The sequence below is a fragment of the Culex quinquefasciatus genome, chromosome 3 (assembly GCF_015732765.1).
Source record: "Culex quinquefasciatus strain JHB chromosome 3, VPISU_Cqui_1.0_pri_paternal, whole genome shotgun sequence".
NCBI classification, from domain to species: Eukaryota; Metazoa; Arthropoda; class Insecta; order Diptera; family Culicidae; genus Culex; species Culex quinquefasciatus.
Genome location: NC_051863.1, coordinates 90,271,014 through 90,295,051, shown reverse-complemented (window position 1 = coordinate 90,295,051; position 24,038 = coordinate 90,271,014). Strand labels below are relative to the sequence as shown.

The following is a 24,038-nucleotide window of genomic DNA, read 5'->3' as shown; positions in this document are numbered from 1 at the left end:
TGTGGAAGGTGCGCTAGAATAAGTATACTTGGTGGAGGTACAATCTGAGGACGAAAGCGTGAGAGGTCCGCAAAACCCTCGCGATCCGGGTCTTCGATTCGCCGCCCCACTCACACCACCTTCCCGGTCAAATCCGCACACTCCAGCCTCTCCTTACCCGCAAGGTATGGGCGGACGTGACTCCCAGCACCACCCCAACTTCAACATGACTTTAACCCCGCTCCACACATGCCACATCCCTCGCCAAGTGTGACCTGATGCCGTCATCCCCGTTGAATCCTCAACCAAGACCGATGGCTCACTCACCGGGAACCACAAACATGCCGTGCATGGGCGGACAATCGCACACCGATGGAAGCCCGTTTACAGTGTCACACTCGCCAGCCGCTCCCAACTGGCCCGGATCACCGGGAATGCCGCGACCATCATCACGACCTTGCCAAAATCTGGACCACAAGGCGAAGAGTGAGTATTTTTGATTGGTTTTTGTTAGCGGTTGATGTGATGATCGTAACTTTTCCTTTCAGCTCCACACCACAAAACTTCCCGCGCTCTGCCAGCTGCAACTGCAGGCCAATTATATCCATCAGCTGATTCATGGCCGCATCGTGGACAGTCCGGACGCGTTGGCTGAGGTGTACAACTGCTTGCACTATTTCTCGCGGGTGAGATGGTCCGAAGCGAAACAACCGACTTGGAAATGTAAGGTTCTAATTATTTTTTATTTGACCAGTTGATTGTTTACCACCGAGGACGCGACGTGCAAGTTGAACTCCACGCTGCAACTGCTGTGCGACAAAGTATTGAAATGCACGTGACCGCCCTGCTGGACACGGCCCCGGAATTTCTGCCCAACCGGCTGAAGGACGTCCTGCAGGGAACGCTGAGAGAAGTTGAGCCCGGCGTGTTGCTAATGTTTCACAACCCGGATAAGGCGTGATGGACCAATTGCTTGAAGTCGAGTGATGACGGTGCTGAGGCCATCTCGGTTAATCCGATCTTCTATTCGCTGTGTCTTGGGCTGGAAAAGGTGATGATGGAACTCCTCGGCGGACGCAGCTTGCTGAATCTATCAACTTCTGATCAGTGCAAGTCACGCCCAGCTGGGGACGATTCGTGTTATCACGTTCAACACGGCCCGGTTCACGGTGCAGACGTTTCTGTTGATGGCCTCGGCACGTTCCGGCAAGGATGCGCAAAATCTGCAAGCTCCGCTCGAGTTCCAACCTTATGATGCTCCGATCGACGGAGTTCACCACCTTCTATCGCGAGATGATCGACGTGTTCAGCGCCTATTGGAAGCACCGCAGTCAGATCATGCAGCGAATTTTCCCCAAGAACGAAGGTATCGAACGGATAAAGAAATACCTGCTGAAGATCGTGATTGTGAGCTTGGGCAAAAGCATCGGCGCCGACCTTTTAGTGTCGCTGTTTCGATTGCTGAACGACTTACTCGTCAAGCTGGTCGACGTTCCGTTCGATTGACTGATCAAGCCCGATCCAGGCCTGGCGATGAGCGGCATGAACGAGTTCATACTCGTCGAATCGATCGCGAACAAGTGAAGCTAATCCGCGAACCAAACGTACCGCGCAATCACTAACCGGTTTCTTCCGACGAGTCTCCTGATCAAGGAATCGGGATGTTACGAAATGAGCCTTCCGGAATGAGGCGTTGTGGATGAACCTGATGGTCGTCATGATCAGCCAAGACTCACCGAAAGCTGTCGAACAACTTCAAGCTGCTCCTCAACGCTGAGTTAATGGTACCTACCACAAGTGTAAGTTTTCGTATGATAAATTAAACTCGCTAGAGAAGCAAAAACAGCGGGTGAAGGACGTCGCTGAGTTCCTGGCACCAGATCCAGAACTTTGTGCACGTTTGTCTGGACCACACCGCAGCACCGTTGGAAGAAACCTAGCACATCAACGTGTAATACCTTGGACATATCGCCAACCTACCTGACCATTTACCTGAACGATTACCGGAACACGATCGCCGCCTTGGAGCTGATCATCCACGCCGCGATCTTCTTAATCTACATTTGTTCTCGATGTGTCGATTTCATTCATATTAAATAATAAAAAATATATGGGTGGGGAAGGATGGGGGAGGGTGGGGGACTCAAGGTTGTCTTCTTGTATTATTAGTGAACAAAATATGATCCTCAAGGGGCTTCGTCGGCATCGAGGCGGCAGCAATGCACCTGATTTGCTGGATGCTGAAGAGGTGAGCCTGCAGCTGCAGGTTTGTCTTGATGTGAAGGTCGATGTATCTGAATGGGGATTGGTCGAAATTGATCTTCTGCGAACATTTAGTATTCAGACATACCTACTTGTGAGCAGTTTCGTTCGGTCCGGTCAGCTTGTTTGGCAACTGCGCGGCCAAAATGTTGTCCTCGAAGATGATCTCCAGAAGCCTATAGATTCAACGACAAGTTGAACAGCTCGATCGTGATGTAGTTGATGTAGTAGCAGGTACGCCGCGATCATGTCCAGATTCAGCGGCAGCGTATCCATCTCGTCCTCCACGCTGATGCATATGGACTGCTCCAGGTCGGAGCGGGTCGATTCGAACAAATCGGACAGGTGGTCTGACAAGTGTCGGTGGGTGACGCCCTGCAGGTTGTAGTAGTTCGGGTTCTGGGTGAGTCGCCGGTACAGGAACGTCCAGGTGAGGTAATCAACGGCGTCCTGTTTGTTTTCAATGGTTTTGGTGACGATCTCCGCGTTGAAGTGATCGCGCATACGATGATCCAGATGACTTTCCACCGGTAAACTCTCGTTGAGGAACTTCTTGAAGAAGTCCTTTTTGGAGCTCTGACACATCAGCACGCACTTGGCGTCGTCATCCTCTAGCGGACGGTTGGCCCGTCCCACCATCTGCATGACATCGGTGACCGGGTAGACGTCGTACGAGTGACTCTTACCGTTACAGAACTGCGTGTCCATGATGATCACCAGGTAGGCGAAAATGTTCAAGCCCCAGCACAGATCCCGCGTGACGACGGCAATCTGCACCGCACCGGAATCGAACAGCTGCTCCACGATGCGATGATCAGACGCCGCCAAGCCTTCGTGGATGTACGCAACCCCCTGCGAGAGTGTCTCCTTCAACGTTTTATCCGTCATGCGATCCAAAAACGGCTTAATGTCCGCCTCCTCGGCGTGGAAGAACCGGTTCGGTTGAGCTTCAGCAGCACAGTAAGTAAAAATATCAATCGCCGGCAAACGAGCCAACTTCCTCGAGTTCACAAACACAATCACCGGTTTGTGCGGGCTGAACTTGGTTACGGCGTTGTACATCGGTTTGGACATGGCCGCAATGCGCGACGCGTTGTGCGTAATGTTGAATCCCTGCACGTGCAGTTCCAGCGGGATTGGCCGCACGCTCGGATTGAAGTTGAAGGTCGCATTCGCGTTGCAACCCAGCCATTAAGTTACGTCCCGGGCGTCCGACAGCGCGATGATCCGGATCTGCTTCTCAATCTGGGACGAAATGTACCGCATACGGGAGCAGACGACCTCCAACACAGGACCTTCCTCACCGCTAATCAACTGCAGCTCGTCCACAATAAACAGCTGGATATTCTGGACGTTCTTCCTCTGCTTCCAACGCCGAGACAAAATGTTCCACTTGTCTGCCGTGGTCACGATGATTTGCCCCTTGGCGATCAGCTTCAAGTCCGTTCCGGTTTCCCCCGTCAGCTTGACCACCTTGCAGCCCAAGTTCTGGCCAAACTTCTGGTGCCAATCCATGAAGATCAGCTCGGCCAGCGCGTCCCTTGAGACCAGATAAAGAACCCGACCGTGCGGATTCTGCTGCAACTTCCGCAGCACGGCAAACTCCGCGATCCTCGTCTTGCCCGACCCGGTTGGCGCACCCACAAACACATTGTCCTCATTGTTGTACACCGCGTTGAAGACCTGCGTCTGGATCGGATTGAACTGCGAGAACGCGTACAGATTGGCAGCGGCTGCAAATCGAGCAGCTCCGTCGGCGGCAGGTTCTTCTCTGGTAGAATCAGGTGACGGAACGAAACCGGAAGTTGCGTCTCCGCGCCAATCCACCGGTCGGACACGATGCGCAGGAAGTACTGCGGTGGCAACGGTTCAAACACCGGCACGAAGAACTTCACCAGGTGATCGTCCTGGCAGTACTTGTACTTGAGCAGGAAGTACTCGTAGTGCAGGATAACCTCGGAGTCGACGTCCTCAACCAAAATCCAGAACGCCTCCGACTGGCCGTGTACCTTCTCGTCCCACTGGAAGTCCGGCGGGATGGTCAACTCGACGCGCAGCGTAATCGGTTGAATGTGCGTGGACAGCTCCAGCTTGGGGAACTGGTGCACGTACTTGTAGATGGTCTTGTCCAGCTTCGGCACGCGAATCAACTCTCCGATCTCGTTCGCCTCCAGATCGTACAGCCGCTCCCACGGGAAGTTCTTCTTCTCGATCTTCTTCACGATCTCCTCGGGCATCTTTCGGAACAGACGCAACGGGGACATGCTCTGCCACATGCGCCGATCGATCCCATCATGTGCTGCTTTGCCCAGCTATGAGACCCTGCCACAGGGCGGGTGTATCCTTGATGCCAAAATTTGCGATTGAGAACGATCCGACTCATCCGAGAACTCGGCGGTTAGCCGAGGCGCTACAAACGGAAGAAAAAGATCGCAAACTCAAAAAAAAAATACCTCAGATCTAGAAAACCAAAGATTGTACTTGCCCCTCGTCCATACCGAATGAACAAGTGTTCATCTTCACGTTCACCCTGTTACCAGTCTACCAGTCAACGGGATGTAAACAAAGTGCGTGGAACGAAAAAAAATGTGTGTCGGGAAATCTGTGTTTTTGTCGCGGAAAAAATGTTATGGTGCTAGGAAAACTGCTCTAGTGATGGAAAAACGGAAAAGGAAAGTGAAATTGAATGTGTCGCTAATTGTGTTTGGTTGTAAAAAGGTGTTTTTTTCTATTTTATTTTCAGGTGCAGACTGCAGAAAGCAGCCCAGAACCTGGATGAACTGGATCAAAAGAACTGAAGAAACTAAAAATAGCGCAGATTCTTGTCGGCAAAGTAGAGCTTTCGCTCACTTTGCAACGTGATCGCGCGGCGCGAATGAAAAAAAGCAATGTTTACCTACAACTACAAAAGAGGATCGATCCAGAAGAACTGCAAAGGAGAAATGATCGGCAAAGCAAACTGCTCTACGTAAACAAAACTACTTCATCGACCATAATCAACACCAATTAGAAATTATGCTGATATTATGGAAGCAACTCTCTACCTCCGATGGAAAAACTTACTGAGGGAAAATTCAATGAAAAAAGGTAATTTGAGTGCTAATTAGCACAATTCACTAAATATTTACAAAAAAAAACTAATGCCAGAATGTGTCAGTTTTAGGTCAACCTCAACCTGGACCACCACTGGAGACAATTCATCGAAAAAAAATATATACAAAATGGAAAATTTATCAACTAGAAATGGAAAATATGTACAACATGGAAAAGGATCGAAAATATTTACAAAAAGATGATAACAAGATGGAAAAGCTTCGAAAAAACTTCAGCAAACAGCTGCACACTGTCCCCTGTGCATAACCTTGAGTAGTTTCAAGTTTCCTAACAAAATTCAATAGAATAAGTACTAAAACTAGAATTAATGTAGGTACACTACTAACTAAACTTTTACTAACTAAATTATGTCTAAATATTTACAAATTTGTACAAATTCCGTCGTTTTGGCGTGAATTTTCGATGCTGTTCGGTCAATACGATCGTTTGGTACTCGCTTTACTTCTTTCGCCTGATTCAGGCCACGACTCATTCGATATCATCGTTTAGTCTCCCGTTAAACAGTCATGAATCGTGTTCACTACTCTGGGCCGGTCATCGACTTAACTCAATCTTATTTGTGGAATGAAAAGCTTTCCCGCGTTCAAGGGTTTCATTGATCGAATTAACCTCCCATTATCAAATCATCTGCCTCGACAGGAGTCAAAATCGGTGGATTTTTGTGGTTATAAATTTCCCATTAACGGTATTTTTGAAAATTCGTTCATTTTCGAACTTGTGGTCACTCTTGATTGGTGATAAAAGTTACATAGCTTGCTGGGTCATAATATTTACAAATTCCGTCAAAATCAGTCAGCAGATTTCAGCTTTTTCAGCTGGTCTGCGAAGTAAACTCAATTCTTTTTCCTCGCCAGTTTCCAACTCGTAGGTGTTGCTTCCCAGAACCTTCTTCACCACGCACGGCTCGTACTTAGGGGCCAGCTTCTTACAAAACCCTACTCCTTTGTCGGACAGGTCGAACGTCTTCTTGAGGACCTTTTCCCCCACGGCGTACTTCGGGAAGTTCGAGCTAGATCGCAGGTTGTACTGCTTCGCGTGGCGCTGATACGCGGCCGCCAGGTTCACCTTCACGTCTTCGAAAAGCTTCTTCCTCTGCGCTGAGACTTCCGTCTCCTTGGTCGCCTCCGGGGCGTGCGTGTCTCTGATCCGCGAGTACTCCCTTCCATCCGAAACTTGATCTCTCCCGAAAACGATGAAATACGGACTGTACTTGGTCGAGATGTGGACAGCGGTCCGAATCGCGGCCGCAATGGCTTGGATATCGTCCGCCCAATGCTTGTGTTCCTTCTTCAGCGTGGCTCGTATCGCCGTCGTGATGACCCTGTTCACGCGCTCCGTGTTGTTGACTTGCGGATGGTAGGCAGGTGTCAACCAGTGCGTCACGTGGTACGATTCCAGCAAACCCCTGAAGATCTTAGACACGAACTGGGACCCGTTGTCCGTAAGGATGATCTCGGGTACGCCGAAGAGTCGAAAAATCATGTAGTGGGAATGGTAATTTTGCCAGTTTTTAACATCTTTTTTGAACAGTGTTCTCAAAAGTGTTTGTTTGCCTACCAAATCAAGAGCGTCAGTCTCCTGTGTCAGCTGATTGCGGATCCCTAGCTCATAATCAACTTGCTCCGCATTCAAATATTCTGCACATGGAAGCCGAGCCATTTTGAAAATATTATTTTTAAATGGAATGGTGCAGCAAAAAAAAAAAATCTTAAAATCTACAAATTTCTAAAACTACAAAATTATTAAAACTACAAATTAAGAATGAGAAAAATGGGAAGAATTGATGAAACCAAATAAATTTGCCTCAAAACTCCAGAAAAATTAAAAGCTACAAATTATTTACAAGAAAAAATTTACGCAAAAGTTCATCAAATTGCGAGAACTCAAAAAAAATCAATCAAAAGCAAAATGTTCAGAAAAAAAATCAATTCGCTTAAGAAAATTTACGTGCCAAATCTTGTTGGGCGCCAAATGTAGCCAACGCAGCAGACGGGACGCGGACTGGGTCACGTACACCATGTCGGCCATCAGGGCAAAGCCCTCGAGCTTCAGCTGGGAGATGTAGGCTTGCAGGAAGACGTTGACCTTGGCGCTGGGTTCTTCCATGCTTTCCTTGATCGGGATCGGAACGCGCTCCATCAGCTTTTGCAGCTCGAGTGTCTCTTCCTCGCGAACCGCTATGTTCCGGAACTCGCCGGACATCCGACCGATTCTGGTGACCTGGAAGTGGTCACTTTTGCGGTCGTACTTGATGAGACCACTCTTCCACAGGTTTGCACCAAGTTGGCGCGGAAGTCCTCCAGCAGCGGGTAAAAATTCAAAACAAAAACATGTGTTTTGCAATATTTGAAAACATTACAGGCAACAGTCTTGTACCTACTTGTGGAAGCTGGATATTTTTTAATCATTTTTTTTAACACTAAGATTTATTGCATTTTTATGGTTTGACTTATCTAAAACTATTTTTGCATGTATCAAAATTGTGTTAAACATCCAAAAAAGTATTTAAAAGGTGCAAAATTAAATAAAAACTGAAAAAATAAAAATATATTTTACATCCAGTAGAAGGTTCTGTACGGTAGGCATGTCTGGGTACAGTGCCGCCATCTATGAAACAAATGAAGGGTTCACAAAACTGTCGATAGAGGGCCATCGCGCACCAACACTGCGAACCTAGCGGTAAAAACGAGAAACATGCCGTCAGGTGTTCCATTGTATGGTATTGAAATGATATACGTCCATTTTTATGACTTTTCATGTTTTTCAATAGTTGATTTTTTATTATTAATAGTCTTTTCATACATTTGCAAGTGTATATAACAGAATTGCGTATATATTGTATTGCAAGTTTATATTATTAAATTATGGATAAGCTAATACATCCCCACTTTAGGGACACAAACCCTCCCTCCTCTTTCTTTCACCTATTCTACTAATCCTAATGTTCTTGTTCATGAAGGATATGTTAGAGGTACTTTTTATGATGTTTTGTACTAACTAACATAGAACTTAAATGTGGATCAGTTTCATGGATTGATCGCAGAAATTCATCATGCTAAGTCAATATTTTGCTGAATACTTTTTTCGGTATCAAACTGAGATTCTCCAGTTTCGCTTGAGAAACTTCGGTACGAATACTTATTTTGACTAAGGTACTCAATTTTGCAACAGAAAATTCCAATAAAGTCATTTCGAACTTCTTGATTTTTAAAGCGACGATGCCCACGAAGTAGGTAGCAAAGCAAGTGAAATAAACGGGCGCATATGTAGATTGCAGCAAATTTTGAAAAAACGTAAATGTTCAAAATGGCATATCTCCGAAAACGCAAAAAATCGCAGGTTGGAAATTTCAGCAATGTTAGATTATGATCCAATCATTCAAGTGATCTTAGTTTCATGTTTAGCATCGGTTAGCAAAAAAAAGTACTCGATTAACAAACACAAAAAAATAAGTTTTGTCAAAAAAATGCTTCAGTTATTCGATGAAAACTTCAGTTTTTGGTTCGGAAACAACATTTTATCTATTAATAGTTTCAAAGCTTATCTCATTACCTTTCCAACGATGTATAATTGTCCTAATAAAATATTTAAAATGGCTGAGCTTTGTTAAAATTAAACAATCAGGCTTTTTTACGAAAAATCTAGTTTTTTACTCCATTTTTTGACTTTCAGCTTGCGTATCTCCGTAATGAACAAACTTAGAGCTTTAAAAATTTGGATTTTTCTTAGTTAGGGCATCTCCAGCGCTGGGTGCAAACATCGAAGCAAAGCAAATTTGCACCCGACGTCAACCCCACCGCGGTACCTGTCGCGGTAGCAAATTTGCTCTCAGTTCTTCAGGATTTCACTTTGCTACCCGTTATTCTGCTGGTTTGCTACGGAGGCAAATGGAATGATGCACGGAAAATCGAATCATGCACGGAAAAAAAAATTGAAATTGTTTTTTTTGTGCAAAAAAAAACAAATTTAAAAATTAAAAAAAAATTAAAAAAAACTAAAAAAAATTTAAAAAATTAAAAAAAATTTAAAAAAAAATTAAAAAATTAAAAAAATTAAAAAAACATTAAAAAAATTAAAAAATTAAAAAAATTAAAAAAATTAAAAATTAAAAAAATTAAAAAATTAAAAAAATTAAAAAATTAAAAATTAAAAATAAAAAATTTTAAAATTTAAAAATTTAAAAATTTAAAAATTTAAAAATTTAAAAATTTAAAATTTAAAAATTTAAAAATTTAAAAATTTAAAAATTTAAAAATTTAAAAATTTAAAAATTTAAAAATTTAAAAATTTAAAAATTTAAAAAATTTAAAAATTTAAAAATTTAAAAATTTAAAAATTTAAAAATTTAAAATTAAAAATTTAAAAATTTAAAAATTTAAAAAATTTAAAAATTTAAAAATTTAAAAATTTAAAAATTTAAAAATTTAAAAATTTAAAAATTTAAAAATTTAAAAATTTAAAAATTTAAAAAATTTAAAAATTTAAAAATTTAAAAATTTAAAAATTTAAAAATTAAAAATTTAAAAATTTAAAAATTTAAAATTTAAAAATTTAAAAATTTAAAAATTTAAAAATTTAAAATTTAAAAATTTAAAAATTTAAAAAATTTAAAAATTTAAAAATTTAAAATTTAAAAAATTTAAAAATTTAAAAATTTAAAAATTTAAAAATTTAAAAATTTAAAAATTTAAAAATTTAAAAATTTAAAAAATTTAAAATTTAAAAATTTAAAAATTTAAAATTTAAAAATTTAAAATTTAAAAATTTAAAAATTTAAAAATTTAAAAATTTAAAAATTTAAAAAATTTAAAAATTTAAAAATTTAAAAATTTAAAAATTTAAAAATTTAAAAATTTAAAAATTTAAAAATTTAAAAATTTAAAAATTTAAAAATTTAAAAATTTAAAAATTTAAAATTTAAAAATTAAAAAATTTAAAATTTAAAAATTTAAAAATTTAAAAATTTAAAATTTAAAAATTTAAAAATTTAAAAATTTAAAAATTTAAAAATTTAAAAATTTAAAAATTTAAAAATTTAAAATTTAAAAATTTAAAAAATTTAAAAATTTAAAAATTTAAAAAATTTAAAAATTTAAAAATTTAAAATTTTAAAATTTTAAAATTTTAAAATTTAAAAATTTTAAAAATTTAAAAATTTAAAAATTTAAAAATTTAAAAAATTTAAAAATTTAAAAATTTTAAAAATTTAAAAAATTTAAAAATTTAAAAAATTTAAAAATTTAAAAATTTAAAATTTAAAAATTTAAAATTTAAAAATTTAAAAATTTAAAAATTTAAAAATTTAAAAATTTAAAAATTTAAAAATTTAAAATTTAAAAATTTAAAAATTTAAAAATTTAAAAATTTAAAAATTTAAAAATTTAAAAATTTAAAAATTTAAAAATTTAAAATTTAAAAATTTAAAATTTAAAAATTTAAAAATTTAAAAATTTAAAAATTTAAAAATTTAAAAATTTAAAAATTTAAAATTTAAAAAATTTAAAAATTTAAAAATTTAAAAATTTAAAAAATTTAAAAATTTAAAAATTTAAAAATTTAAAAATTTAAAATTTAAAAATTTTAAAATTTTAAAAATTTAAAAATTTAAAAATTTAAAAATTTAAAAATTTAAAAATTTAAAAATTTAAAAATTTAAAAATTTAAAAATTTAAAAATTTAAAAATTTAAAAATTTAAAAATTTAAAAATTTAAAAATTTAAAAAATTTAAAAATTTAAAAATTTAAAAATTTAAAAATTTAAAAATTTAAAAATTTAAAAATTTAAAAATTTAAAAATTTAAAAATTTAAAAATTTAAAAATTTAAAAATTTAAAAATTTAAAAATTTAAAAATTTAAAAATTTAAAAATTTAAAAATTTAAAAATTTAAAAATTTAAAATTTAAAAATTTAAAAATTTAAAAATTTAAAAATTTAAAAATTTAAAAAATTTAAAAATTTAAAAATTTAAAAATTAAAAATTTAAAAAATTTAAAAATTTAAAAAAATTAAAAAATTTAAAAAATTAAAAAATTTAAAAACTTAAAAATTTAGAAAATTTAAAAAATTTAAAAAAATAAAAAATCATAGGAAAAATTTAAAAAAAATAATTTAGGCCGCTGCAAATATTTTTTGAAGTTTATGTCCCTCGACTCTGGGTCTCGTGGCGCAGGGGTAGCGGCTTCGGCTGCCGATCCCGATGATGCTATGAGACGCGGGTTCGATTCCCGCCTTATCCACTGAGCTTCTATCGGATGGTGAAGTAAAACGTCGGTCCCGGTTTCTCCTGTCTCGTCAGAGGCGCTGGAGCAGAAATCCCACGTTAGAGGAAGGCCATGCCCCGGGGGGCGTAGTGCCAATAGTTTCGTTTTTTTTCGTTTTCGTCCCTCGACTCTGGTCCAGGTCGTGGAGGGGGGGAAGGGGGGCAAAACATAATAAAAATTGAAATAACAAGCTATGTTCTCAACAATTGAATGAAAAAAGTGTTTTAAAATGCATTTCACAACTGCCCAGTTGTTTTGCAATCATTATTTTTCAAAATATCCAATTATTGAAGAGATTTTTTTTTCGCCGAAAAAAAACTTTTTGCGGTGCTGTACATTGGAATTCCACAAAAATTGAAAATATTTTTGACCGAACCCAGACATGCTACATATGATTTTAAACGTAGGAAAATGCATTTCTAATTGTTTTCTGTTGGATGGACTTATATTTCCTTTAAAATTTGGAAGTTTTCTGAAAAACGTATTTTTTTGCCGCCTGGTTTTTCGAACCGGGGGCGACATAAACTTTGAAAAATATGTGCAACAGCTTAAAATAATTGAAAAAAATATTATTATTTTTTAAATTAAAATTTTGTAAAAGTAAACAAAAATAAATTTTGGATTTTTTTATTTTGAAATTTTTGATTTTTTTAATTTTTGTATTTTTTAATTTTAGAATTTTTGAATTTTTGAGTTTTTGAATTTTTTAATTTTTGAATTTTTAATTTTTGAATTTTTGAATTTTTGAATTTTAGAATTTTTGAATTTTTGAATTTTTGAATTTTTAAATTTTTGAATTTTTGAATTTTTGAATCACCCACAAGAGCAGACATAGAAAATCTCCGAAACACGTATTCAAAACTTTGCCCCCGGCTTGCCGGTACTTGTCGGGTATCAGAAAATGAGTACCCGACAGGTACCGACACATATTTTTCTTCTACAGATGAACTTGAGATCAAATTTGATACCTGCTTTGCTACGCGCGGTGGGAGACTCGGGGGCAAACTCGAGAGCAAATTAGGTGGGAATCAAATCGGGTAGCAAATGGTTTAACTTTCGACATTTTCAAAAATGAAATTCTTTGAAATTTTCAATAGGATTAAAAATTTTAATGAACTTTTAGCATTTCTAGGCATGAATCAACACATAATTATTGATTTTGAAGGTAAACGAGAGCAAAAAATGATAAAAACCCATATTTGCCCCCCGCAGTGGGCTTGTTTCGGTGGCAAATTTGCTACCCTAGCGGTGGGGATGACGGAGTTTTTTCAAGGTGGCAAATTTGATCTCGGTATTCATGAGCCGGGTGCAAATTTGATTTGCACCCCAGCGCTGGAGATGCACTTAGAATGTTTACTTTTGAGAAAAAAATACCAAAAAATATTTGGAGAAGGTAACTTTTTTGAAACTTGGCCACCCAATATACCATAGTGCACCCTCAGGCCGCTGGCCTTAACCGCAAAGGAGGGTCCCCTCTCGGCACGCCCGCTTCAGTGGACTCTGGGGCTGCCGATCAGCCAATGAGGGAAGACGCCTGCCCACCGGAACCAGCAACGCCCACTGGTCGTCCATCATCCCGGCACGGAAGCCGGAAGAATCGACGCCGCCCAAGGAGGCCGGCGAACAACGCTGCATCTGGCGCCGAAGACCAGACTCGCAGTCAAGAACAAAGGGCCGCCGCATCAGCAACAACAATACCCCCCCCCCCCTCTTGGGGCAGTTCCCGCCGCAGAGTGGAGGTTGGACGAACTCCTCTGCCTTCCCGCAATCGCCGGAGGTGAACCATCAGCTGACCCACACGAACCAAAATCCCAAATAAAGTGCTGTTGAAAAGTGGAAATCCTTCCGTGTTTTTCTGTTGTAACCGATCCTCCCTTGAATCACCTGGTAGTTTGCCGACCCTGGGATTACCCGGTTTGAGTCTTGTGCTACGCTGGCCAAGCCATTACTCTCAGAAGGAAAACTCTCCTCCTCCCTTTCGAAAGTAAATCCAACTTGTGTCAGTCAGTAGAGTTTTCTCTTCTTTAATCTAATCTAATCTAACCCTAGCGCAGCCAGTCTTTCGAGGGCATCCTGGAAAATGCCTAAGGTTGATCAACGCCTAGCATCCTCTTGTCATTATTAACATTTGCAGTGCCCCAATGCAATAAATTGCTTTGAAACATCACATACGTTAAAGCGGCCAGGCCAACTGCGTAAAGTTTACCGCAAAGATGATTCGTTGAAGTGGATTGAGTTTGAGCACGAATGTTCAAACAACAATACAGTTCTGAATCTACAGGGGAGGAAGAAACGTGAGCAATTCTCTGAGATTTCGGTCATTCGATTTTTTTTGTATTTTTTAATCCGGCTGAAACTTTTTTGGTGCCTTCGGTATGCCCAAAGAAGCCATTTTGCATCATTAGTTTGTCCATATAATTTTCCATACAAATTTGGCAGCTGTCCATACAAAAATGATATGTGAAAATTCAAAAATCTGTATCTTTTGAAGGAATTTTTTGATCGATTTGGTGTCTTCGGCAAAGTTGTAGGTATGAATATGGACTACACTGAAAAAATTGATACACGGTAAAAAAATTTGGTGATTTTTAATTTAACTTTTGTCACTAAAACTTGATTTGCAAAAAAACACTATTTTTAATTTTTTCATTTTTGATATGTTTTAGAGGACATAAAATGCCAACTTTTCAGAAATTTCCAGAATGGGCAAAAAATCTTTGACCGAGTTATGATTTTTTGAATCAAACAGGCCAAACATTCAATATTACGCCCATTTGAAATGTTAGTCTTGATTTAAAATTTTTGAAAGTATTTTTTTCGAAAAGATCGGAAAATTTCACGAATGTTTCATGTTTCAACATTGTAAATCGGACCTATAGTTGCTGAGATATCGACATTAGAAAATGGTGGGTTGTTTGGGTGAGACTTAGAAAACATCAATTTTCCTGTTTTTAACATTTGCATGGCAATATCTCAGCAACTAAGGGTCGTATCAACAAAGTCCGAAAAAGCAAAATATAGAGAATTTTCTCAACTTTCCAAAAATATTTTTTCCAAAAGTGGGCAAACATGGGCACTATTTTTAAAAAATGAAAAACTGCGACTATTTTCAAAAAAGTTACTTAAAAATGGCTATAACTTAAAAACGGTACACTTTATCAAAATTTCACTAAAGTACTTTTTGATTGCAAATTCGATTTTACATCGAAAAATGAAGTTGAAAAATTTTTGCGACCAATATTTCGATTTTTTTTAAAAATCTGTATTGATTCAAAAAATCATAACTCGGTCAAAGATTTTTTGCCCATTCTGGAAATTTCTGAAAAGTTGGCATTTTATGTCCTCTAAAACATATCAAAAAATGAAAAAAATTAAAAATAGTGTTTTTTTGCAAATCAAGTTTTAGTGACAAAAAGTTAAATTAAAAATCACCAAATTTTTTTTTACCGTGTATCAATTTTTTTCAGTGTAGTCCATATCCATACCTACAACTTTGCCGAAGACACCAAATCGATCAAAAAATTCCTTCAAAAGATACAGATTTTTGAATTTTCACATATCATTTTTGTATGGACAGCTGCCAAATTTGTATGGAAAATTATATGGACAAACTAATGATGCAAAATGGCTTCTTTGGGCATACCGAAGGCACCAAAAAAGTTTCAGCCGGATTAAAAAATACAAAAATTAAAATTAAAGAAAAAAGACCGATTCCGTAGAGAACTGCTCACGTGGGGATTCCCCGCTCACGTTCCTGTTTTTTAGAAAAGATACTCTAAATTTAAAAAGATCGTTCGTTCGTGAATATTCGTTGAAAGTTCAAACTTTTTAATTTAAAAGTTGGAAAGTTGTTGATACTACCATGCATTTCTGGAACAAAATCATTGTATCGGTAAAAGTTTTTTGCTTTTAATTTAAGAAGAAACTTTTTATGGCGTGAATAAATAACATTTAACATTACAGTGATGATTTACGAAAAATGTGATGGATTTAATTTCAATATTTTAATATTAAAACAGTTGCTTCAGTTTTTTGTATTCAACGCATCTGCTGAACCGATTCTTACGGTACGCCACCGGTCACGTCCGAAGGCCCCATGCTGAGCAGGTTACGGATGGACGTTTCGTTGGGCAGCAACATCGCGGCCTTCATTTTGGAGCGCGACAGCGTTGTAGAGAACAGGGTGGTCTCGTTGCCGGCCATCATCAGGACAGGCTTGGAGGAGTTGGCCATTGGTTGTTGATTCGGGAAGGGAAGTCGACGTTTTCCGGCTGGAAAGTAAAGCGCCTGAACGGATAGTTCTCGATCACTTCGTCCTCCTTCGAGAATGACACAGATGTTCCAACTCGCCGTCAAAGTTCATCCCGCCGAAGCTGCGTTTGTGGGCGGTAGTTTCTGAAAGAGTTTGAAAGTAAATGAAATTGGTGAGACATTGAGCACATTCTCAATACTCACCGGTGACTTCTTCGGTATTCCAGGTAGATGTTCTGGATCAGGTTCGTCGGATCTCGCTCCAACCTCTGGAAGTAATCCGAGTATGTCAACTCCAGGACTTGCGGCATTCGTACAGACGGTCCATCCAGAACTGGTGCAAACTGTTCTTCTGGATGTTTAGGTAATAATCGTCAAACATGTTCCGCAACGAGAAATGGACTGCGGACCCTCAGGGCATCCCACACTGTCCCGTCATCACTTTCGGCACATAATGCTGCTGATGGTCGTAAACCACCGGCACCGAGTGCAACATCCGCGCTGATTACCTCCGATTATGGCGCTTCTCGTCGTTTCCCTCTTCCGTCGGATCCTTCTCCTCACCGTTAAAATTTACTTTATCGTACTTGTTCGAAAAGCGGATGTAAATCTGCTTCAACTTCAATTTCGTCCACCTGGCCACCACCACCGAATACAACTGGTGCAAATCCACATACCGACCTCCGATCTTCGGCAACCGCATAAACTGCGTCCTACAAAAACAAACAAAATTAATCACAAACGCCACCAAACACCCAAGCTTCCTTCTTACCAACTCCGGTCGTGAAACAGCTGCAGGTCCTGCAGGAAGACGGCCTTGTCCTTTTTCGAAAACCAACTTTCCCTCCGACCTCGTCCCGCACCAGCACCACCCACCTTCCACTACTGTGTCCGCGTTCGACTCCTGGCTGTGGCCGCGTCCGGATTTGATTCGCTTCGTGGACAACTCACTCACCACCGGCACTACCAAAATGTTTGTTTACATTTTGTACTTAGGCGTACACGGTTACACAAGAACGACGAAATGAAAAAATATGTAGTTCAGTTGCAGTTGAGTCTTTTTAACGGACGGACGCGTTTTTTAATTCGCTCTACACCTTATTTTTATTTACCTACACTGACCCAGTCCACAAACGTAAACGTAAACATATTTTTTTTTTGTCGCGCGTCGTGTGTGCACTTGTTAACAAACGTAAGCAAAATGCAGTGCTATGTGCCGACGTGCTCTTCACCCTTCGACCAACAATACCTCTGGAACTGTTCGGGCATTTGTAATCGAAAATTTCACGCAGCCTGTATTGGGGTCAAGCGTGGCTCCGAAGACGACTTGCAACTACATGTACTTCCTATATGCAGCCTTTGTCGAAATAACCTACATATGGAAATCGACATTAGAAAAATAATGCAGCATCATTTAGAAGGCAGTCATATGATCTTGACTCACATCAAGACCAATGACAAGACAAACCAAGAAGCCCTTAATGAACTGCATAATAAAATCATAGGCCTGCAGGAAGAAATTAAGAAATCTGCAGAAATCGCAAGTCGAATACTATCGGCAGTATTAACACAGGCACCGGCAATGGACTTCCCTTAAACGAAGTCAGAAAAGCATTTGAAGACACCACCTCGGACCAAAATCAAAAACTCGCTGAATCATTCGGCCGTATCCAGGAAATTACGTCATCCCACCGGGATGACATAATTAAAACAATTGCCTCAGCAGAAAAATGCCCTCGGACATAATTTTAGCAGTCCATGATGAAGTGAGGGCCCTCACTTCATCCATCAATAAACTGCAAGACAATGAAATTGAAGTCCGGCAAAAATCACTGGCAGAAGAATTAAACGAACAAACCGTACTGGAAATCGAATCTGGCTGGCGACTTATCGGCAGCAAAAAAATTTGGAAGCCAGACTGGACCGACTTCGACGCCAGGCAGCGGACTCGCCGTCTTCAGGAAAAGGAAGCCGAAAAAGCACGTCGCCGCAACAGAAAACATCGTCAACAAATTCAGCACCAGCAACAACAACAATCACAACAACATCATCAGCAACGCCGGCAACAGCAACACCAGCAGCAACAACAATCACACCAACATCTTCGTCGGCAACAGCACCAGACCAACTGCAACTCTGACGCAGGCCGAAACCCAAGTACGCCACATTTTAACTTAAGGGACAATCAATTCGACCAGGACAACGCAAGTAGCAGCAACTTTTTCACTCATTCGTCAACCAAATTGTCCGACAAGGAACTTCTAGACCAGGCAAGGGTCGAATTTTCTGGCCAACCTCCAACTACATCGAATGCAAACTTCATCAACTTCCGAAAAGGGGAAACCATCAACCCCTACCGGAAGGAAAAAACGCCAATCGTCCCACCTCTAAACGCCACCACGCCGCAACCAGCAAAAACGTCATCACAAACTGAAGTAACAGACAGTATGTTCTGTCTGGACCCAATGAAGCCGCCCATAGTACGTCTAACTGAACAGTCTGCAGTCGGCGATGGCCGTTTTCTGCTGGCCAGACTCCGCGAAATTAAAGTCTATGACAATCTCAGACTATACTTGGCGTATCTGAAGGACCAAAAACCGGACGTCTGCATAGACGGACTAACACTAACCAGCATGCATGTCTTTTTTGCATCCAATGGCCTGCCTACTGAACCTGAACATCTTATGAACATCTTCATGGAATACAACTCAACAATTGGAATTTCACCTAAGCAAACCCTCACCGACCTGGAAACCTACAGGAAATATGTAACAACTAGAAGACTTCAATACCTGCAGCATTCGCGCGAAACCGCCAACAAATTCTACTTGCCGACTACATCGTCGAATTTTTACAAGCATTGACGCCTTCTAACACGGAAGAAGAAATGACACCCTCGCAAGAGGCAGTAAGTACTATTAATAATTTAAGTATGTCTCCAAAAATTTCTTCAACGGAACAACAGAATGCGAATGAAATTCTAATTTATTGTCAGAATTTCAATCGCATGAAAAGCCCAGGCAAGTAAGGCATTTGACAGAATCGACATACCATTATTAATCTTCAAACTGCAGAAAATTGGAATTCAACCGAACCTTTTGGAATGGCTTAAGTCATATTTGACTAAGCGCGAACAAATTGTTCGCTTCCAAAATGTACTATCGGAATCAATTCACGTCACCTCTGGGGTTCCGCAAGGATCCCATCTAGGACCTCTTCTTTTCATCTTGTATGTAAACGACATTTCCTTCATTCTTAAAAAAATTAACGTACTTGTATATGCAGACGACATGAAATTGTATATGGAAATAGGAAATGCCAATGACAGTCATGTATTCCAAAACGAAATTAATCTTTTCTACACATGGTGTAGTAAAAGCCTACTCCAATTGAATGTAAAGAAATGTAACTCCATTGCCTTCAGCAGAAAACATGAAACACCAAACATAACAGTATTATTAGGAAACCAACCAGTAGAAAAATGCAAAGTAGTACGTGATCTAGGTGTCATCCTAGACTCACAACTAACTTTTGTAGAACACTATAACACAATAATAAACAAAGCAAAAAGTACATTAGGCTTTATAAAGCGCTTTGCATTCAACTTCCAGGACCCGTATACTATTAAATTACTCTATATAACGTATGTCAGGCCACTCTTGGAATACTGTAGTATCGTCTGGAATCCATACTATGCCGTACACCAAGCACGTATTGAATCTGTCCAAAAACAATTCTTACTGTACGCACTACGTAAACTTAACTGGACTGCATTTCCTCTCCCATCGTATGAAGCACGCTGCATGCTCATAAACATACAATCATTACAAGAACGTCGTAAATTTGCCATGCTCTCTTTCATCAACGACATTATTTCTCAACGCATACAGTCAGCAGCATTATTTTCAGTAATACGCAATAGTATTCATGAACCAAGCCGTACTCTAAGACATTCACCACTTTTTAGAATAACTACATACACGACAAATTATTTAAAAAAATTCGCCATTAAATCAAATGATGCGCTTTTATAATGAAAATTCACAGTACATACATTTCGACATGTCTAAACCAGAACTACGAAAAAAATCTGTACAATAGAAATAATATCTAGTATGTAAGAAAATTGTAAGTAGTCTACATAAGCTTGACGAATAAACAATAAACATTCACTTGATTTACATGGCAAGGGGAACCAGACTAGAGAAGGTTAAGAATCGCTGAATAACAACACTATATTTTACACTAAACATATCCTACAAACAACAAATTAAAAGTAAAAACTGCTCTAGCATTAGCTGAAATGCAGCTGATTTCATGCAGCTGCTAGCAACACTGCTTCATTTTTTCCCATTTTATTGGCAACAATTGAGAAGTGAAAGAGAAAGAATGATGAAAATCAAAACAAAATATTTCTAGCTCGCTCATCCCTCTCCCAAACCAATCAGCAGAAAAAACGGCTTTCGGTCGCAGTCAAAGTCGCAGTTATTGCAGTTATTGTTCATGCTGTGTAATTGCGGTGTAGCTGAAATAATGATAAGAACAATTTCTTCTGCTGGACAGATTTCTCGAAGGAAGTCAGTTTGGTATCCAACGCAAACGGCAATTGCCGATGTTTACTTATGGATTCCCCCGTGGGAATACGGTTCGCCATTGAGAAATGAGCGTGCTGTTCCGGGGTTGCTAACACATTATAATAGGTCTAGACCGGAGCGGCCGGAGACCGTTGATAAATCTGTCTGAGACCGTCGTTTGGCTTTTTATTTATGATTAATTAGCTCGAACAAAAAGAAGTTGCACATTCCAGTACAAAATGCAACTTATAAATACTACTGAAACTGCGCCCGGATGCCACCGCTTATTTAGGCGTGACGGCAAAGCTGCATGATTCAACTAAAGAAACACATCAACAACCCGTTCCTGGCATCAAGTCTCCAACACCAAGCATTTCGTCAAATAAATTGTCCCCTTCCCCTTCTCAGAAAGTTCCTCCCATCAAGCTGTTTCTTTAAAGACGTAAACAAACCGAAAATAGAACTGGGGAAGGAGGACGAGAGCGAAAGAGATAACAACATTTTTGCATCTCATTTGCAGGACCGGATCAAGAACAGTAGGGGCCCAGCTCTAAAACAGAAATATTAAGTGGGTAATTCTCTACCAACTCACACGAAATCGGGAAAAGTTGCCCCGACTCTTCGATTTGCGTGAAACTTTGTCCTAAGGGGTAACTTTTGTCCCTGATCACGAATCCGAGGTCCTTTTTGATATCTCGTGACGGAGGGCGGTACGACCCCTTCCATTTTGAACATGAAAAAGAGGTGTTTTTCAATAATTTGCAGCCTGAAACGGTGATGATATAGAAATTTGGTGTCAAAGGGACTTTTGTGTAAAATTAGACGCCCGATTTGATGGCGTACTCAGAATTCCGAATAAACGTATTTTTCATCGAAAAAAACACTAAAAGTTTTAAAAATTCTCCCATTTTCCGTTACTTGACTGTAAAAAAAATTGGAACATGTCATTTTATGGGAAATTTAATGTACTTTTCGAATCTACATTGTCCCAGAAGGGTCATTTTTTCATTTAGAACAAAATTTTTCATTTTAAAATTTCGTGTTTTTCTAACTTTGCAGCGTTATTTTTAGAGTGTAACAATGTTCTACAAAGTTGTAGAGCAGACAATTACAAAAATTTTGATATATAGACATAGGGGTTTGCTTATAAACATCACGAGTTATCGCGATTTTACGAAAAAAGTTTTGAAAAAGTTACTTTTGCGTTTCTCTTTGTTTCGTCGTCCGTGTCTGTCGCGGGTGACCATGAATAGCCATGATCGATGACGACCAACTTTTTCAAAACTTTTTCGTAAAATCGCGATAACTCGTGATGTTTATAAGCAAACCCTTATGTCTATATATCAAAATTTTTGTAATTGTCTGCTCTACAACTTTGTAGAACATTGTTACACTCTAAAAATAACCCTGCAAAGTTAGAAAAACACGAAATTTTAAAATGAAAAATGTTGTTCTAAATGAAAAAATGACCCTTCTGGGACAATGTAGATTCGAAAAGAACATTAAATTTCCCATAAAATGACATGTTCCAAAAATTTTTACAGTCGAGTAACGGAAAATGGGAGAATTTTTAAAACTTTTTTAGTGTTTTTTTCGATGAAAAATACGTTTATTCGGAATTCTGAGTACGCCATCAAATCGGGCGTCTAATTTTACACAAAAGTCCCTTTGACACCAAATTTCTATCTCATCACCGTTTCAGGCTGCAAATTATTGAAAAACACCTCTTTTTCACATGTTCAAAAATGGAAGGGGTCGTACCGCCCCTCCGTCACGAGATATCAAAAAACGGACCTCGGATTCGTGGCCAGGGACAAAAGTTACCCCTTAGGACAAAGTTTCACGCAAATCGAAGAGGGGTCGGGGCAACTGCTGTGTGAGTTGGCGGAGAATTACCCAAGTCCAAAATCAGCTGCAAACCAGCTGTAAAAGCGCATTTCATGCAATTTCCAAAACATTTCAGCTGTTATTCACAAGGGGTAGGACAGAGAGTTATATTGAGAAAGTTTGAATAATTTTGAGTAACATTGAGCCACTCAAAGTTTTTCAATCCTCCCAAACGACGTAACGAATTTTGACACTGACATTTGGCACCAGAGAGAGACGACTGATTTTGACAGACACAAAACTAAGCCCTAACGTGGAGCGGAAAAAAGATCCCGTTCCGGTTTTATTGCTGGCAGCTATTTACGGCGTCGATCCTACCCAAGGCTGTCATGGATCCTACCCAAGATCCTACCCCTTGCTGGACCAGTTCCATAGAAAAATCCGGCATCTCATGCAAGCCGGAATCGGAACGAAATATTGTGTTTTGGGTATTTTGCGCCGAGCAGCTGCAGGACGTCTTCGGATTGTCATCCGGAGGAGGATGATCTGAAGGTGTGTAGGGTGCTGGTGGACATTGCAGAGATCACGTTCCGCTGCGTGAAAAAAAAACGCTCTTCGAAATCGGTATCGCCGAAACGATCGTCCAAATTATGAAAATCCACGAGGTCAGTAAAATTCCTGAGCCACGGCGCCGAGAACGCGCTCAACCAGGCCCTGACCGATCATTCCTCGATTGCGCACGACGTTAAGTCGGTGTTGCGTGACATCGGCCTGGAAGTGGCGTGGACAGCACACTCGTTCATCCAGAACGAGGACTCGGAGGACATCGGCGCCTTTCAAGACTGTTTACCCAACCTTTTTTCTGCGGACCAAAGGCATCGAAACCGCATTAAAAAAAAAACTAAGCAAAAAGCAGAAATAAACACTTTTATTTATTTGTTTTGTTTGAATCTTTTGGCAAAAACTGATTTCTCGCAAGTACCGGCAGGACAAACCGGAAATCGACTGCTGGAGGCTTGGGTGGGACCAGGAAGACGATAGCGTCATCACCAGACTTGATGGACTTTAGATGATCCTCGGTGGACTTGCCGGAACGACGAAAGATGTTCTCCTTGATCTTGCTGAACTCCCTAGCAATGTGAACGGTGTGGCAATCCAGCACGGGGTATCCGTTAGAGATCTGACCGGGGTGGTTCAGCACGATGACCTGGGCGGTGAAACTTCGAGTCATCGGCGACGTATCCACGACGCAGTTCCTTGACGGGCACGTTCTTGACGTTGTCTCCGGGCACAGCCTCCGGCAGGGCTTCTTTGTGCATTTCGACGGACTTGACATCAGTGGTCAGGTTGATCAGGGCGAAACCGGGCTTGGTCACACCGGTTTCCGTTCCCGTACCGCCGATTTTGTTGACGTCCTTTAGGGGCAGATGCAAACGGAAGATTGTTTTTCTAAGCGTTCCGGGGTAAGCAGCTTACAGTCCCGGGTTACGGTTCAGCGCCCTCTGAAGGTCCTTACTTTTACGACCACAACCAAATTCTTCATGTGCTGTAGTTGTACTCGTTGATCTCGACCTTCTTGCCTTGGAGCACGCCCTGCAGAGTTTTCAGCATCAACTCCTCGTTGAACGCGTCCGGATGGTCAAAGTTGAACTGACCCTTCTCGGGGCGGACCTTCTCCGCGGAGGTTAGCTCCCGGTAAAAACTGTCCTGGCTGATCGAGACTACTTGTCGCTGCGTGTGGTCCATTTCAGCCTGGCCCAGCTGTTCCAT

General features: G+C 39.6%; 1 protein-coding gene and 1 pseudogene across 1 annotated transcript; both read right to left on the bottom strand.

The window, feature by feature from the left end:
• Window positions 1-2,122: 2,122 nt before the first annotated feature.
• Window positions 2,123-8,089, bottom strand: LOC6049681 (annotated as a pseudogene).
• An 8,210-nt stretch (window positions 8,090-16,299) lies between these two features.
• On the bottom strand, window positions 16,300-24,038 carry LOC6049682 (elongation factor 1-alpha). The gene is given in 5 exon segments (XM_038260955.1): window positions 16,300-16,580; window positions 16,640-16,689; window positions 23,245-23,488; window positions 23,490-23,717; window positions 23,827-24,038. Coding segments are annotated over 5 exon segments (942 nt in total). The 3' UTR covers window positions 16,300-16,372.